The sequence below is a fragment of the Ambystoma mexicanum genome, chromosome 12 (genome assembly GCF_040938575.1).
Source record: "Ambystoma mexicanum isolate Mex_15411 chromosome 12, UKY_AmexF1_1, whole genome shotgun sequence".
In the NCBI taxonomy this organism is placed as follows: Eukaryota; Metazoa; Chordata; class Amphibia; order Caudata; family Ambystomatidae; genus Ambystoma; species Ambystoma mexicanum.
The window spans coordinates 287,983,654-288,002,347 of record NC_090936.1 but is presented as its reverse complement, the minus strand read 5'-3'; the positions used below and the strand labels follow the sequence as shown (position 1 = coordinate 288,002,347).

The 18,694-nt window shown below is 40.8% G+C and overlaps 1 protein-coding gene across 1 annotated transcript in view; it reads left to right on the top strand.

The window, feature by feature from the left end:
• LOC138513519 (sulfotransferase 6B1-like) overlaps nucleotides 1-18,694 on the top strand; it is a 35,729-nt gene that overhangs the window by 7,690 nt on the left and 9,345 nt on the right. The window contains exons 4-5 of the mRNA XM_069628449.1: nucleotides 8,961-9,055; nucleotides 10,476-10,662. Coding sequence (XP_069484550.1) covers nucleotides 8,961-9,055; nucleotides 10,476-10,662 — 282 coding nt within the window. The remainder of the gene's footprint in view (nucleotides 1-8,960; nucleotides 9,056-10,475; nucleotides 10,663-18,694) is intronic.

Genomic DNA, 18,694 nt, shown 5'->3' with positions numbered 1-18,694 from the left:
TTTGCTGCCTTGTGTCAGCATCAGTACACACTAGAAGCATATATAACAAACAGTTCCTTATCAACCAATGGCTATAAAGTGTCACAGAAAGATATTTTAGAAGGTAGCCATCTCTAAAGCTGGTCACTGCTTTAATTAAGTACTGCAGTAGTAGCTGGAATTCTTCTTTGCGCTGCTTCTATCAGCAGGCATTGGACTATCACAGTCCAACTGTGATAGGTTATTGCAGCCAACTGTGATAGGTTATTGCAGCCAACTGTAACAGGCTATTGCTGCTGGGAAGTGTTGGCTTTTACTTACTACAGGGGAGTAAGGATGGCAAAGCCAGACTATAATAAAATCGCGATTTACAGCCTGTTATATAGATATTGCAGGCTGCCATGTAGTATTTGATTTACCAGACCAGTGCCTGGTTTTGTTTTTAATTTTGTTTTCAGACTACAACTTGCTTTCCCAAAGTACCAAGTAGTTTGTACATCATAGAGAAACATTCTGTTTGGTTTTATTTTACATATTATAATAGTTTTAGTTTCTTATGGTCATAATGTTCCCTTATGTTAAGGGGAATCTATCCTATTAATGGCGCTGTGCGCTCTAACTGTTTCCTTCCAAAAGATTATCGTATTCTCTGGTTGGTGGTTTAACTTCATTGGGGCCCTGAACGTGGCCCTGTCCTGGCACCAACTACTGGCGGAACTGCCCAGCTGCAGCGTATTGCTTACAGTTCATGCAAGGAATTGACTATATTTAGCTGTGACTGATCCCCTTCCGGTCAGTGGCTTATATGACAGGCCAAGGTTCACACCCCTAACAAAAAAGTAATTAGCTTAATCTCAATAGCAATGAAACTGAGTCGATTCAACTTGGAGTAAAAACAAGTGTGAGAGCAGTCTTGGATTTTACAAGTAGAAGGAAATACTCTACAGAAAAAAATCCTTATCACTTTTAACAATCAATAGTAAATACAATCAGTTGTAGGGAAATTACTTCTGGATGTTAATTGCCGTCCTCACACTTTCAAGAACTTGAGTTGTAAGGAAATGCTTGTACATATCCGCATGCCATAAACTAATTAGGCTGTATTGGCCTGACGTCACCAATAGATTGGGGTGACCAGATTTTCAAAATAAAAAAAAGTGATGGCAACAAACATAAAATTAGGACTAAGCCACACCCGTTTACCCCACTCGTCACCACCCCCAATATCCTCGGCTCCCCCCAACCCAGTGATCACACAGTAAATAATAATTTCCATTTCCAGCATTGCTTTATATAAAAACAACAAAATTAGGGCAAACCTTTTTTTTAGTGCTCTTTGGACACGGGTGATATGTAATGGCGGGCTACAGTGCTAGTTTGTTTGGGTCCTACCCTTGACCTAAAATAATGTAAGTATTTATAAAGAGTAACTAGTTATCTGCACTCACCAAAAATATTCTAATGAGTTATCATACCATTGGCATGCATTTGACATGGCTCCATGTATACTTTGATCAGATTCTGACCAGTTGTGGACTATGTAGGCAGAAATAGTTGAACCAAAAACAATTAAGGTTTTACTCTTTCTCTTAGAAAAAGAAAGATATATTTCTGTAGACAGCAGGCAACCTGGCAGTAATTACATACAGGTTATGTGTCTCCACAAATAAGATTTTTATTTTCGTATTCCGCTCAGCCGACACGTGTTTCGACCCATGGTCTTTCTCAAGGCGGATTCTGAACTGCTTTACCCCTACAGTATCCAATTCACCCTAATACATAACATATAATAACAGTACAATGTTCGTACAATATATATATATATATATATATATATATATATATATATATATATATATATTGGTCAAGGTTGAGAGACAGACAAAAAAAGCAAACAAAAGACATAAGGGAAATACAAATTAAATTACAGAACATCAATGGTTTTATATCCTTCTTAAATTAAAATAAAGCATTAATCATAAACCCTATCTTGTATATAATCATACCACATGATTGTCAACTCTAAATCAGCTACAGTGTGAATTCGGTGAAGCACCCAAAATCCATAACATTTCACAATTCCAGGGATGCAATGGACACCTTGTTGGGAAAGGTCCTATTGCACCCATGTACTGTGCAAAGTGATCCCTTATAATTAGTGTTCTTAGTAAATAATAAGCTGCAGTGTCCCTGCATTTCACTACTTGATATCTGGAATGTGAATTCCCTGTATTAATCCAGATGGATACCTGACAATATATCTAAGGTGAGATATATGTAAATAGACTGACCAACTGCTGTGGTTTATGGTATTCTGTAAATCCAAATAAATAATGTCATGTTATTGCTCTGCTCATCTCTCACCTGTACTGTTCCTTAAACTGGTGAAATATGTAATGGTGCACTTACCCCATGTGCAAGTGAATGACAATCATTCCGACTGGCTGTATGCACATGGACTACTTTCCATAGTATCTTCTTTAATGGCTGCAAAAGGTATCATCAACATTGTTTTGATTCGAAAATTCAGATTGAATATTGTTATTAAATACCAGCATCCATTACTAGGGCATGGATCCCATAAACGTTCCTCTGGTTAACTCTGTGTGCATTTACATATGCTACAATTGCATGATAGATGTCTTCCGCTTCATGCCGGGATTTCATACCTGCAAATGGCAGAAATAACATGTAAGTATCTATGTTTGTGGCTATACTTACCACTAATCTAAAATGCCTAATTGTGACTATTGTCAGCGGGATTCCTAAATTGACCAATAATACAAATTGGAACAATTCCATCTTATGCCAATACTCCTTGCTTGTAAAATATATGAATTCTTTAGTTAATTCTTGAGCCATTGATAGTCTGTAAGAGCTTATTATCTAGCTGGAATAATATTATTAACCAACCTGGTGGTTTAAGGATAAAACATTACAACATCTGTATCATCTCAAATGGTGGTAGCCTTACCTTTACTAAGAATGGGATGTCCTGTCAGGAATCATCCCCTGGCGACCCGCGTTTGATTTTCTCGCAGGCGCCATCTAGAAACGCCATTATATGCAATGAGCGTGTGATGTCACACGCACGTTGCGTGTGCCGTCGCATCTTCATTTCAAAACAAAAACACTTCCTTACGCCAACACTGCTCGAGGAGAGCGCTCACTGTAATAACGTATACATACAGTACACTCAGAATGATCCATTATCGCATACTGTTTATAAATTAGAATTACTCTGAGGTGAAACGTTTATTATTAAAATTACGATCCATTTTGGGACAATACCTGGATAAGGTTGGGTGATTCAGGCTGCTACATCGTTGATGAGTATTATCTTCCTAATCTGCTCCAATTTGGCATTGGGGTAATAGCAACCCTTTTTACTGAGTTGTATTTAATATATTAGACATTTCCAATGACATTAATTGGTTATATGCACACAGATGTGGTTATGATCCATCTTGCTACATCCTATGAAGTGCTATTTGGTTCTTTAATGAATGTTATCACCCTAATCTGCTCCCAATTGCCAATGGGGTGATAACATCCCCATGTACTGATTTGTACTTAATGTGTTGTAAGTGTCCAATAGCTTATGTTAGTTATGTGCAGAATTTCGGCTGCTTCATATTATAATAGTTTTAGTTTCTTATGGTCATAATGTTCCCTTATGTTAAGGGGAATCTATCCTATTAATGGCGCTGTGCGCTCTAACTGTTTCCTTCCAAAAGAGTATCGTATTCTCTGGTTGGTTGTTTAACTTCATTGGGGCCCTGAACGTGGCCCTGTCCTGGCACCAACTACTGGTGGAACTGTCCAGCTGCAGCGTATTGCTTACAGTTCATGCAAGGAATTGACTATATTTAGCTGCGACTGATCCCCTTCCGGTCAGCGGCTTATATGACAGGCCCAGGTTGACATTCCTAACAAAAAAGTCATTAGCTTAATCTCAATGGCAATGAAACTGAATCGATTCAACTTGGAATAAAAACAAGTGTGAGAGCGGTCTTGGATTTTACAAGTAGAAGGAAATACTCAACAGAAAAAAATCCTTATCGCTTTTAACAATCAATAGTAAATACAATCAGTTGTAGGGAAATTACTTCTGGATCTTAATTGCCGTCCTCACACTTTCAAGACATTGAGTTGTAAGGAAATGCTTGTACATATCCGCATGCCATAAACTAAATAGGCTGTACTTGCCTGATGTCACCCATAGATTGGGGTGACCAGATGTTCAAAATAAAAAAACCTGACGGCCCCAAATGTAAAAGTAGGATTTACCCCTACCTTTTCACCCCCCCTCGCTCCAACCATATCCTCGGCTATCCCCACCCTAGTAATCACACAGTAAATAATAATTTCGATTTCCCGCATTGCTTTATATAAACTGTGGGGATTTGGCAGTAAATGTAAGCATGTGACAAACAAAGGAGCCTTCAGACTCATAGCTATTATAAGCTTTGGATTAAGCGTTAACCACCCGTTCCAAGGGACCTCGTTAAATGCCCTTGCTACGCTTGGGCCTTTATCTCGGCCATTTTATGAGGGCCCGGGATGTTCCAGACCTTGGAACGGTGGTTAACGCTATTAGAAACTGTCCCATAGTCTCGGACGGCACTAATTTAAAGTATTTTCTTTCCATGAACTGGTCACCTCGCGGTGTCTGTTTCACAGAAAGAAAATACTATACAAACATGGGCGCCATGGAAAAGGAGGTGAGGCTCTGTATGGAGCCCCCCTTCCATTTACAAGGGGGGCAAATGGGGCAGAGCTGAAGGAGAGGCTGCCACCAAGTGCGGAAGGGGGATTGAAAAAAAGGGAATGGAGGGTGGGGGAAGATGCGGGCGGATGAACCAGTCAGCAGTCAGCCTGGAACATGGGCTAGAGCGGCAGTATCAGCCCATGGTCCTAGGCTCCTGATTGGTTGGCTATCCCCTGCGGGGTGCTACTATATATTTATCACCCAACTAGTCTTGTGGCACAATCAGTTAGTGCATTGGGCTGTTATTTCAAACGTTGGGGGTTCGCAGTGGGATAGCGTGTAAAAATACTAAACTGCTAAAAACAAGCATTTTCTTTATACATAGTATGTTCAATTGTTGGAGCTCACCCTCCCTTGCCCCAAAACCAGGACAGGTTTTTAATTATAAGAAAACTCTTGGCACAGGGGAACAGGGGGCTCAATTCTGGGACAGTCCTGGCAAAACCGGGATGTCTGGTCACCCCACCATAGATGGAAGGCTGACGCTTCAGGCATACTGTCACCCATAGAAAGTATCCAGATGCTTCCAGGCTGATGTCACACATAGATGCTCATGCTTCCGGACTAATATCACCCATATAGTTAAAATGCAGATGCCTTCAGCCTGATGTTAACCATGGATAGAATGCTGAAGCTTCCAGCCTGATGTCATTCATAGATAAAATACTGATGCTTCCGGCCTGATGTCATCCATAGATAGAATGCTGACGCTTCTGGAATGATGTCACCATAGATGTCAACCACAGATAGAATGCTGATGCTTCCGGCCTGATGTCACCCATATAGATAGAATACAGATGTCTTCGGCTTGATGTCACCCATAGAGAGATTGCATATGCTTTATGTCTGATGTCATTCATGGATATAATGCTGATGCGTGCAGCCTGATGTCACCCATAGAGAGAATCCTGATGATTGCAGCCTGTCATCCATAGATAGAACTATGCTGCTTCTGGCATTATGTCACCCATAGATAGAATGCTGATGCTTCCAGACTAATCTCACCCATATAGATAGAATGCAGATGCTTTCAGCCGGTTGTCACCCATAGACATAATGCTGATGCTTGCAGTCTAATATCACCTCTGGGTAGAATGCTGATGCTTCCAGCCTGATGTCATCCACATAGATAGAATGCAGATGTTTTTGGCCTGATGTCACCCATAGACACACTGCTGATGCCTCCAGCCTGATGTCACCCATACATAGAATGATAATGCTTATACCCTGATGTCACCCAATGATAGAATGCTGATGCTTTCAGCCCGATGAGACTCAAGCTTCTGACCTGATGTCATCCATAGATAGAATGATGATGCTTCCAGCCTGATGTCACCCATATAAAATGTAAATGCTTTGGCCTGATCTCACTCAGACACAATGCTGATGCTTCCGGCCTGTCAAACATAGAGAGAAAGCTGACGCTTCCAGCATGATGTCACACATAGATATCACCCACAGATGGAATGCTGATGCTTATAGCCTGATGTCACCCATATAGATAAAATATAGATGCTTTCGGCTTAATGTTGCCCATAGATGGGATGCAGATGCTTCCGGCCTGATAACAACCATAGATAGAATGCTGATGCTTCCGGCCTGATATCGCCCTAGATAGAATGCTGATGCTCCCAGCCTGATGTCACCCATAGATAGAATTATGATGCTCCCAGCCTGATGTCACCCATAGATAGAATTATGATGCTTCTCTGTTGGCCAAAAGTGAATATCCAATAGATATTTGGAGACCTTTATTAAATATGTCTTTTTGAAGAGCCCAATCTTTAAAATTACATGACGATAACTTGCTCTTGCTAATGCATCAGTCACCTTTCTTTTGGAATATGTACCTTCAACTGGCTGTTTGTCATTTAACAGACAGATATTTAAAAACAAACTAAGGTTTCCATGCAAAAAGGCATATAATGCATGAATGTGTACCCCAGTCTTAAGAATACAGACCCACGATTATTCCATTTTATATAAGGTCAAAGCAAACTACGTCAATTATAGCACCAAAAAGACCCTAGCATTGAAACAGTCAATTTGGAATGGTTGTCACCTCAGTTACTCTCGCAAACCACCCCTGCCCTTGTTCCATTGCCAGAGCTGCAAAGGCTGCTGGGAGATAACACAGGCAATAGGTTTGGATGGGTTTTGGGGGGTGTAACCCCCTCCCCCAAGGTCCCCTCTAATGCCTACTTGCACCATTAGATTTCAGAGAGAAGAGGCCATTTTGGAAAGGTCACTTCATGATCTTACCTGCTCCATCTTTGGGTCACGCTGCCGGGGCAGGGTTCCCAAATGCAACGTACATGCTTCAAACGAAGACTAGACTTCTTCAAGGGGAGGTGCCTATCTCAAACGGTGCAATCGAAGAATGAACGTACACTAACAGGTGAAATGCACAGGATCTTGCCACGCTCTAACCCCCTTTAATGACCACGTTCTATACAGCGACCCAAAGTGGGTGTCGCACAATCATTCATTCACCTGCAACCCACATTGCAGTTTCTCTTAATCATGCACGCATACATGTGCCCATACCCCAAAATGATGCACATGCCCGCTGCCATCTACCCACGGTAGACCAGCAGTAGCAACTCATGCCAGATCTAGCACCCCCAGATGCCCGGCTACCATCCTGTTCGGTTTAGTTCACGTGCTCAGTTCATAAGCACAATGTATCTGGTCAGCTACCTCCGTGAGTTCCTTGTGCTGGGCGTTTGGGAACTGGCAGGGAGAACTCCGCCTTTCATCTATTTGACCTCAGTAAATTGAGTACTCCTAAGGTATCTATTGCACTACAAAATGGGCAAATGCAGCGTTATCGACTGGCATTATAAAAACAATGTGTTATTATTCCTAGCAGCCCACAGTAATGTGTTTCCCAATTTACACCAAAATAGTGCAAAGAACTTTATCCCATGTTTGAAAATTCCTATGTCTTTTGGATTGCTTCAAAATTCCTATTTAGAGAGCATGCATGTCTATACTATTCACTTATTGTCAAAGAATTTCTATTCGATGTTTAGCACATTGTTTAAAACTCTGTCCATGCAAGGTGTTTTATTGAGAAGAACTGGGCTTACGATCTCTTCTGAAAAACCCTAGGTTTGCATTGGTTGGCCATACTGTGCTGAGCAGAGCTAGCAAGCAAAAGGCTACTTCCTGAAAGCGCATGCTGGGAGAGTACACGCTCCCACTGTCCTTCCTGTATTAGTCATCAGTGACCGCAAACGCTTTCTGAGGTGGCATTGCAGCTAAGGGCAGGTGTTCCGCAATTACATGGTGTTCATTTATTGCATTTCACTCCCAGCCTGCCACGTCACTCTGAACTTTGACCCACATGACACAGGAAGTATGAAAGGTAGTTAAACGTTCACTCAGATAAATAAAAAATGGGACGGAAGGATCAGGGCCTCTTTATGGGAAAGTTACCGCAAAAATGTGACAACTAAAATACTGTCCATATAGGGGAAAAAAACGAATTACAGTAAACATTGAACTCACTTCTTTGTATGTATCCCACGCCGGAAACATGCCATGCGAGCTCACCTCATAATGAAATGGTATCTTCCAAAATACATATCACATAAAGAGGCTCTTCGTGTACAATGTAAGTTTTCGCTTCAAAAGTGGGACTTTCCCAATACTTTTTTTGCACAAAATGAGGAAAACCTCTATATCTTTTTCAAACCCTGTAGCTTCATGTGGAAAGGTGTGCCCATATTAAGGAGCAATCTTTCATTGTGGAAAGGTGTGTTTTAGTAGAACCAGAGGCTATGTGAACGAGGGCAGGAAAGCCACGTGGCACTTTGCTGCATTCCTTTATCCACTGCGGGCATTCATCTTTATGCTGGAGGCTGGCATTGAAAACGAATTAGGATGGCCCAAAATATCTTTCATCACTTAAAAGATGTGTGTGCCCACGTTGCCACATGGGGAGGGATTCGGGCTTCATTTTATTGCGATTGAAATGTTTAAACCTGCAAATACCCTATTTCATGGGAGATTCAAATCCTCATTAATTGGTCATGTTACTTTTCTTAATGCATGTAAATGGTTTTGAATGTCTGTAACCAATGGGATTTCAGTGGCTGGTTTCTACAGCGCTTGCTCGGTCATTAATTGGGGAACATATCTGAGGCTGCTGCAAAGTGAAAAAAAAAACTTCCAACTGTAACACAGTGTCCCATTTCTTTTACAGTTGTATGTGGCTCTTGGTTTGACCATGTCCTGGGATGGGAAGAGCACAAGAATGAAGGAACAATCCTCATTTTATATTATGAGTCGATGAAGAAGGTAACCTCCTCTGCATTCAATTAATAGTTAAAATAAAGAATAGAACACCGTCCTCCATTTATTTCAATGACATATTTCCTCCAACAACATCCACCTTAGACTTTCACACCAAAGCTAAAGATTTGTGAATGGACGAAAGAACAGGGGCAAGACCACGCAGAGCAATAGAGGTTCGAATCCCGGATCTGCACTTAGAAACCGAACTCAGGTGTGGGATTAGACACGTTATAAAACAAAAAACAATAAAATAAACAAATAGTTTGTAAATTGCACCTAGGTAAACTCTCAAAAGTTTATTGCAGAATTGAAGGTGACACCAACCCCAGGCTCCTTTATTGTGTTTTGTGTTACACCCATGTACAGAGAGGCAGAAACTGAGAATCTGTGTGTACTTATCTTGGGCACAGTGATTGCATTGGTATGGGAACTTGTAGGTGCTCAAGCGCAGTAAAGCACTATGAAGGTCTTCCTTTAGTCTACCTTTGCACTAGGGCAATGTGTGCCGATAGGGCACCTATTTCTGCCCTTGCATGATCAAAACCTCTACTGGTTGATAGAGTGGGCATCGCAGAAGACTTCATTGCAGTTTTTGGTCTGAATGCTTCCAAGGCCTGTGAATGATCAATGGTTTGTACCCCCTTCCTTTTCCTTAGGGTCTCCAAGAAACTGCACTGTTCAGAATCGATCATGTACAAATCACTGATAAATAAATAACAAATAGGGCCTGTGCACTGTCGGTCTGGACTTTGATGCGTACTTGTCCTGCTCGGACTAGCCTATAGGGCAACAGGGAACAGCCTTCCTGCCTCCCTGAAACTTGAGGAGAACCATCTCCGGTTCCGGAAGCACCTCAAAACCTTCCTCTTTTCCTCCGCTTTCTCTCCCCCTCTCCCCTGCTAAACTTCTGAAACTGCACTGAATCTGCAACTGGGGCACTCACCATTCCCGGTCCTTGGCCTAGCCACTCTCCCCTGCACTGTGGGACTGTGTCTGTATCCCTACAGCCCCCCTTCCCAGCACTTGTCTGCACTTATCTCGCACTTGCCACTAGCTGGTGCCAGGAAGTGTGTACATAGTCTTACCGTCCAGTTAGAGCCAACTATCGAGAGGCGGAAGTCACATCCTGTCTGTTGACTGATACACACATTGTGTAATTGATCTTGGAGTGAGGCAACTCTTGAGGTAGCCTTACCAACAGTGTGTTAGTCACAGGTGGGTTACAGCTGTGCAATGACATACTTCTAAATCTCGGAAGTGGGCTTTCCTATGTCAATAATTCCTTTAAGATCAATTTCCACCGCTTGATTGATGTGATATTTGCGAATTAATGCATGAGAACTAAAAGGTTTTACTACGTACTGCATTCCTTTCTGATGACTTAACGATGACTAACAGGTATGTGACTTTTTCTATTTCTCAGAACCTTCCAAAATCCATCAGAAAAATAAGCAATTTCCTGGGCATCAGCATTACGGAGCAGGAAATCAATGAGGTTTCGAGGATGTCCTCCTTCAGCGAGATGAAAAACAACGTCGATAAAGAAAACAATGACCCAAACCACACAGTTTGTGCCCTCACCTCCAACAGGAAGCTAATCTTCAGGAAAGGTAAGTGAGCAGGCCCGACGGTCATCTGTAGGGCATTATTGCCCTCAAATCCTAGTGGGATTACCATACACGCCTTATTCAATCTTCTATACTACTGATCTGATAATGATTATGAAATTGTGTACACTTATACATTGTACACAACAAAAAGAATTGCCTTTAGTCTCCATGGTTGCCTTAAACATGAGGACATTCTATCCAAACTTGTTTTTGCTTTTTGCATTACCAAAAGCATACAAAAGAAAATGCCCCTTATTTTTTTGTGTATATATGGAGACTGGCTGCATTGCAGAAACTTTGCAACGTTACAAATGCAATTAGCCCCATAGCGAGGGAAAAGGTATTCTTTAAAGACATTTTTGAAACAGGGCCCAGTACTAGGAAATGGGGCAAACATTGCCATGTTGCAAAACTGCATTGAAAGAATATGTTTTTGGCACTAGGGAAACTTAATTGATGTGCGCCACAAGAGTGCTCTCCAGGAAAAATGGGAGCCTACCCACTGGCAGTGTAGCAGTTCCTTGGAATCCAAAGTGACTGCTTTGAGGTAACCGTTGGAGAACAAGGTGGTTACTAATGAGCCTTGGGAGGGTTTGAGGCAGGAAGTGGATTAAATGAGAGACACTGGCTATGAGGCAGACGGGGCCCTTACATAGTTTAAGAGCCTATCCAAAGCATGGAGTGAAACATGAAAGATAAAAAACAGAACAAGAACCTCTAATTGAGCTCCTAATGGTGATCCTACTTATTCTGGGATTGAAAATGCTGTCCTGACTTTCTGGCTAGGATGGTATTTTGCTTGTCCCGTTCTCATAGACTCTTCCAGAATCCCTATATAATGTGTCTATGAAGCCGAGCATCTCTGAGGTGACAAACGTGTCACCTCGAATGCTCTCAAGGCAAAATGGGGGCCTGCACATAGTTCTTTCCTTTGTTTTTGACTATCTAAGAGATAGTCAGATCAGAGTGTGCCCATAACTCGAGAAACGAAAGCGCGATATTCGAAATGTACCAAAAACACATTTCTATCAGGTTGAATGGAAAAACCATGTCTAGCATAATATTTGTTAAACTCAGTGATACATGCCTAGCTCCCAGGAATAAGCAAAAAGGAATAAGCAAAACGTTTTACAAATTCATATTTAATGTGAATATTTTATAAAACAAATAAACATGTATTTATATATAATAACCATGAAACATATTATACACACATTACACTGTATTAAATTGTATTAAATTATTCTAATGAAAATACGACAAATTAGCAACAAAAAAAAAAAGGCATTGCACTGTTAAAGACTCTGTAGTGAACATTGTTAATTGGGTTTTGGGGTTCATTTGAGTGTTTATTCAGGGATTTGTAGTTTCACGTGCGGTGATGGGGACAAAGGGGAGGCAATATGGACCTTTTTGCATGCCTCATTTTGCCCCATTGAAAATTGATGACGGTTTGAACATCACCTGCAGCCACACACAAATTAATGAAAGCGTAGTATTAGTGTGCATGACATATCTGAGGTACTTACTTTCTGTCGGTGACTGTTGTGACGCACATGACTTCCCAGGAGAATATCTGGGACAAAGGTCGGCACATCAGGCAAAGATTTAACCAGCCGCAGTAAACTCCCTCACTGTTCTGTAATGCACACATTTGCACTCTGGGAAAATGGCCTCGTGCCAGGGGCGTGCCTTCACATACCGTCACACATTTTCAAGCCCTACTTCCTTTTGTTTTCCCTGGGACAGTCCTGGAGGCTGATGTGACTGCAAATCCCAGAAAGTCAACAGTAGCATTTCTTCACTTGTAAGATTAGCACGCAGCCCTGAATGAGGAAACAGAAGACTGATGATAAGACAGGATAGGCCCCTGGGTTCACTTTCCTTGATGCACTTTCATCTTTTTTGTTCACGGTTTCGCAAAGTGTTAATACAAAAACCAATACAAAAGCTTGTAAAGGTTAGACCTTCATTTGCCTGCCTCATATTTCTGACTGAGAGCTTTGAAGACGAAATACACTTCTTCCTCATATTCTTTTTTTAAAAATGTTATTATCTTTATTTTGATTTTAACAGGTACAAATAATTCGTAAAAATACAAAGAAATGAGCACAATAAAACTAAGTTATAATCATCACAACAATATTACATTTCAGCCTTGTCAGCATAATAATATGTACAATATTTATCAGTCTTTAGTCACCGTAATAGTCGGTAATTTAGTAGACCCTTTGGGCAATTTTCCCATTGAAAAGACATTCCATAAACGAAATGGTAATAAAGCTTCCCTTTCTATAGTTATCCAGACTGGTTCCGTCCCCCCTCCTTCATTCTCATATAAGGCTGCTTTTTTCAAAATAAAGCCCCTATAATACCTCTCCAAATCCGGATATCCAAACCCACCCCCTTTCGCATTCCCGTAGCAAAATAAATCTAGGAATCTTAGGAGCCTTCCCTTCTCCCCACAGAAAGTCTTGAAAGGTCTTTAAGTAATGTTTTTGGTAAAGTAGGGGAAGCGATTGCATAACATATAAAACTTTAGGCAAAAGTGACATTTTAATTGTATTAATCTTCACCCAAATCCCTAAATCTAATCTCGACCATCTCCTAATATCTCTTTTAAGGGTATCTAACAATTTAGTTACATTAAATTGAACAATTTTCTGCATATCTTTAATCAGAAAAATCCCAAATATTTCACACTAACTTCAGACCATCTATAGTTCCATCCTACAAAATCTCCTCTCCTTACTGCATTTGAAAGCGGGAACAACTCAGTTTTATCCCAATTGATTTTTTAACCTGAACATTTGCCCACTCTTTCAAGCACCTCTTTAAGAATCACACTACTCCTCTCCGGATTCGAAAGTACAACCACCATATCATCCGCATAAGAAAGAACTTTCACTTCCTTTGTCCCAAAGGTCAAGCCATTTATTCTCTGTTCATTCCGTATCAAATCTACTAATGGTTCCAATGCAATGTTAAACAAAAAAGGTGATAAAGGACACCCCTGTCGTGTCCCTCTACTAAGTTTAAAGGGTTCAGACATCATATTATTAACCCAAACAAGCCCCAATGCAGAATTCTGAAGACAACAAATCACTCCTCTATACCTATGCCCGAATCCCATTTTCTCCATATTAAAATCTAGAAAGTCCCAATTCACTCTGTCGAATGCTTTCTCAGCGGCCATAACAACCAAGGCAGCATCAACACGATTATTACTATGAAGGCTTATTATGTCAATTAATGTCCAAATGTTATCATAACCAGATCTACCTTTCATAAACCCTACTTGAGATTCATGAATGATATTCCCAATGCAACCACTTAATCTATTAGCCAGTATTTTTGTAAAAAGTTTGACATCTACATTCAATAAAGAAATGGGTCTACAGTTTTTACATTGCTTGCTATCTCTTCCCTCTTTCGGTATTACAGTAATCATAGCTTCAGTCATTGATCGACATAGAACTTCCCCATTTAAAAATGAATTAAACAAGTCTCACAAAATTGGAGCTAAAAAAGATTCAAATTTTCTATAGAACTCAAAGGGTAGTCCATCCAAACCCTGAGATTTCCCTAAATGTAACTGTCCAATGGCCAGCAGGATCTCATCAACCTCAATATCTGCTTCCAACATATTGGCATCATCTGATGCCAATACATTAATAGGTATGTTCCCAAACAAAGTGTCCAAATCTCGTCTGGCAATTGAATCCTCCTCCATATACACATTTTTGTAATAATTCCTAAAGCTTGAACAAATGTCAGAATTCTTCCACACCAATTGCTCATTCTCATCCCGGATTCCCTGAACAAATGTCCCTCCATGCATACCTTTCAACCTGTTTGCCAACAAACTACTACTTTTCTCACCAGATGCCCAATATTTCTGTCGTGAAAAGAAAAGACCCCTCTCTGCCATCAAATTATTGACATTTGGCAACTTTTCCCGGGCTCGTTCCATTGCAGCCCTATCTTTTACCCTCCCATACTGGGCATATTTTTGTTGAAATTCTGACAACAGTACCTCCACAACTTGACTTCTTTCATGGAATTCTTCCGAAGATGAGACGTCCAATCAATCAGAGCTCCTCTAATAGTTGCCTTAAAATTATCCCATGCAACATCTTTCCTAGGAGAACCTTTATTAAGTTAAAAAAAATCAGTCATTTGGGCCAACAAATCGATCGCCACCTCCTTCTCCTCCAAGATTCCGGCTTGTAATCTCCATTTCATAAAAGGCGAGGTCATCGCATCCATCTGCAAACAAATATCACAGGTGCATGATCAGAAATTTCTCTCTCCCTTATGTTAACATCTAGAGTTCTATCCAATAACGTCTTGGTAATTAAAATATAATCCAATCTAGAAAAAGATGCTTGCACTGGGGAGAAAAACATAAATTCTTTGACAGATGGATGTAACTCCCTCCAAGCATCAACTAGCTCAACTTTTTCAAGAAAGAAATTGAAATCCCTGCAAATACCCACATTAGTATATCTGCACAAGCTAACCCTATCCAACCCACAATCCCAAATACAATTAAAACCACCATCTAAAATGATCATTTCGCCATGCATTCCCTTCAAAAGATTCGAAACATCATCAAAGAACCCTTTACCAGCTGCACATGGACCACAGACACAGCCCAGGGTGATCATCTTTCCTTCATATACAATATCAGCAAAAATCATTCGTCCTTCTCCATCCATTGCTACCTTTTCAATTTTATATTGCAGACCTTTCCAAAATAAAATATTCACTCCTTTAGAGCTCGCAGAATAACAATTCGACAAATCCTTATTATACTTGGAATTATTCAGCCATTGTCTAGTTTCATCTATTAAGTGCGTTTCCTGTAAAAAGACAACATCAGCTTTGGACCTCCACAACCTCGCCATAACCTTTCTCCTCTTCCTAGGGCATTTCACACCTCTCACGTTCCATGCCACCACAGTTAGATTGTTTACCCCATCTTAACTTAATCAAGAATATTAGATAAAATGCCTTCCCCATTTATTAGCAACATAGCGCCCATCTCCCAAATCCAAACAGTCATGTACCAGGAATTGCCAAAAGCACATACCATCAAAAAATAGACAGTCAAGTAAGGTATCGAAATACAAAAACAACACAAAACAAATACACACACCACACTTACACAAGACACAACAATAAAACACAAAGCAATAACAGATTAACCGAATCCTGCGGAACCCCGCAGGCAATACTGAATTCCAAATCACCTCAACCAAATAGTATTTCAGCCCCATCCCCTCAAGTTGCACCTGCCAACACATAATGTATAATATTCACAGTAAAAATTATAGACTCCCTATCATTCAGAATGAAAAAATATAGACTATAGCATTACATTCAAAATACCTCACAACCAAATTTATAGAACTACACTCAAACCCATAAGGGCGAACCATCACATAACCTGACACATTGCTAAACAACAACCTAATTCCTAGGTAATGTAACCCAAAAGGACAACGAGCCAATGTATGGCATTTAACATTTTGAAAACAATATATAAAATTACAATCCAAACATCACCCCTCTTACCAAATAGTTAGATCCATCATATATACAATGAGATCCCAATACAGTTGAACCCTCAACCCTTCACGTAGCCATTTATTCCCATTAGACTCAAATGCACATAGCAGAGCACCAAATAATATATATCACAGGGATCAGTGTCATATTTGTTTCCAATAACACCTCGAAAAATACAAATATCCATTCTTACAGTTGCGAATTAATGCACACCCATACACTTCAAATGAACTTGTATATTGGCTCAGAATGCATGTATAAGGATTAGAACTTACAAAAAGGCTTTAACCAACACACAGGAGCGCTCGAGTATCAGAGCAAGACAAAAGGTGGAGTAAAACTTGTGTGCAAGATTTCACAGAGAATGCCATTCTGCGCTACACGCAACCCATCCTTCCTCTCACCTGTCCTACAAAAGGGGCCAACACATGCATGGCCGCCTATCTGGCAACTCATGTGAACAAGTATAGGAACAAACATTTTTAACAGCCTAAAAAAAAAAAAAAAAGGTTTTCCCTCCCATACCACCCAAGAAGCAACCACCCCGCTCTAAAGGGCAATCTAAATTTGACAGAAAGAGTAACTCAACCTTCTCCCACCTAGTACCGTCTACATTTCAAATAATGAACATCAAAGCAAATCGCCTAACACTTCTCCAAGGTATCCAATTACATGTTTGATGGAAGCTTTATTTTTCCCCCTTTTTTTGCATGAAACAAAATCATTGGCCTGTGCAGCATTCAAAGCCTGCATATCTGTGTCTTTTCTCTACTGGTGTTATCTTTACTCAGCCAACCATTGCATCTCATGAGTGGCTGGTGGTTTCACTGTCCATAAACAATCATAGGCATGGCAAACACGTTGTCTACATTTCCCTAACATAACAGACAAGAGATCGAAAGTGAAAGGACAGCAGTCCCTAAACCATTTGGCACAGATTTGTCAGTGATTACTGGAATGCTCATGTAGAGGAGAACATGATCTTGAATATACTCCAGATGTATCTATCGAGCAACAACTGAATCAATACACTTCCACCAGTGTGTCAATGCAAATCCAGAACTCAGAACGGCTATTAATCATGCATCAGTGCCACGCTCTTATGGGTATTTAAGAGATAATATACAACAGATAAGCATTGTAATCGATCAGCAACAACAAACACAGAGCAACATGAATATTAATATGTGCCAGCCCATCACATGGCAGCTCCACCGCAGGCCACACTCATATGGGCTGGCACAAACATAGCTTCCAAAGTACGAAATAAAAAATGCACAACAATAGGAATCACTATTCCCTTCCCATGTTTGGAGTCAAAGTCACACCTGATCTGGGAGGAGGTGCGCCAATGTGTATTGGTGATGTCCGACGGCATCAACTAAGCCTTTCACAAGCCGTTCAGACTCCTAGCATGGCGGCCAACGTGTGTTTTCTGGAGCGGCACCGGTCACACCAGATTACGCTGATTCTAAGGGCTGTGTATTAATGGTCCGTACTCCGGCTGCCGCTCCCCTCCCCACACGCAGAATAGTGCAGTACTGGCTCCATGTCGAGCTCGGGGACAGAGAGGTCTGCGAGCGCTTCCCTGGCAATGCTGCCTTACATTGCCTGTCCTGTGCATTAAGCTGTGCCCCCAGAGTTTTCCCTTCCAGCCCAGCGAATGTGTCAAGTAGGGAGCGTGACTCCTGCCACAGCGATGGGGGAAAACGCTCAATCCGCTTCCGGGAGGCGTCACAGTCCTCCTCATGTTCGACGCATATAACACGGAAGTCATAAAGAAGAGAGGAAACCCTGCACGTCACGTCACGCATGAAAGCTCCACATTGCAGTGTCCCTTCCTCTAAAGTCCAATACATTACAGCATCCACGCGCAGCATTTAAACCAAGCAAAACAACGGTAATATATGCATATTGTTATTTAAATTAGCAATAAAAAAAAGGTTTAACTCAGAAAATCCCTGCAATAACCAATTAAAAAGAAAGAAAGACAGAGAAAATAATAGAAATAACAATGAATACACAGCAATAGCAACCACAACCAGTGTAATCATCTCTTCTTTTTTTAAGTTGATCCTGAATACTCAACAGGGGCTTCTTCCATAGGTTGGTGGTCCAAATCAGTGAGTCCTCAGCATTTCTATGATCCATAAAGGAGTGCACAGTTCCATCAAGCACCACTCTCAAAATCACTGGGTAAATCATGTAATATTTCAGATGTTTCCCCTTTGTTTTCTCCTTAGCTGTCACAAAAGCTTTCCTTTTCTCCAGTATATCACGACTTAGATCGCCAAAGATCATGATTTTCTGGGTAACCCAAAATAAATCTTTCTTCTCTCTTGCCTTCCTTATCACCAATTCACATACTGGGAACCTCAAAAACGTTATAATGAAGTGACGGGGTCTCTGTCCTGGTGCTTGCTTAGGACCCAAAGACCTATGAGCCCTCTCAATTACC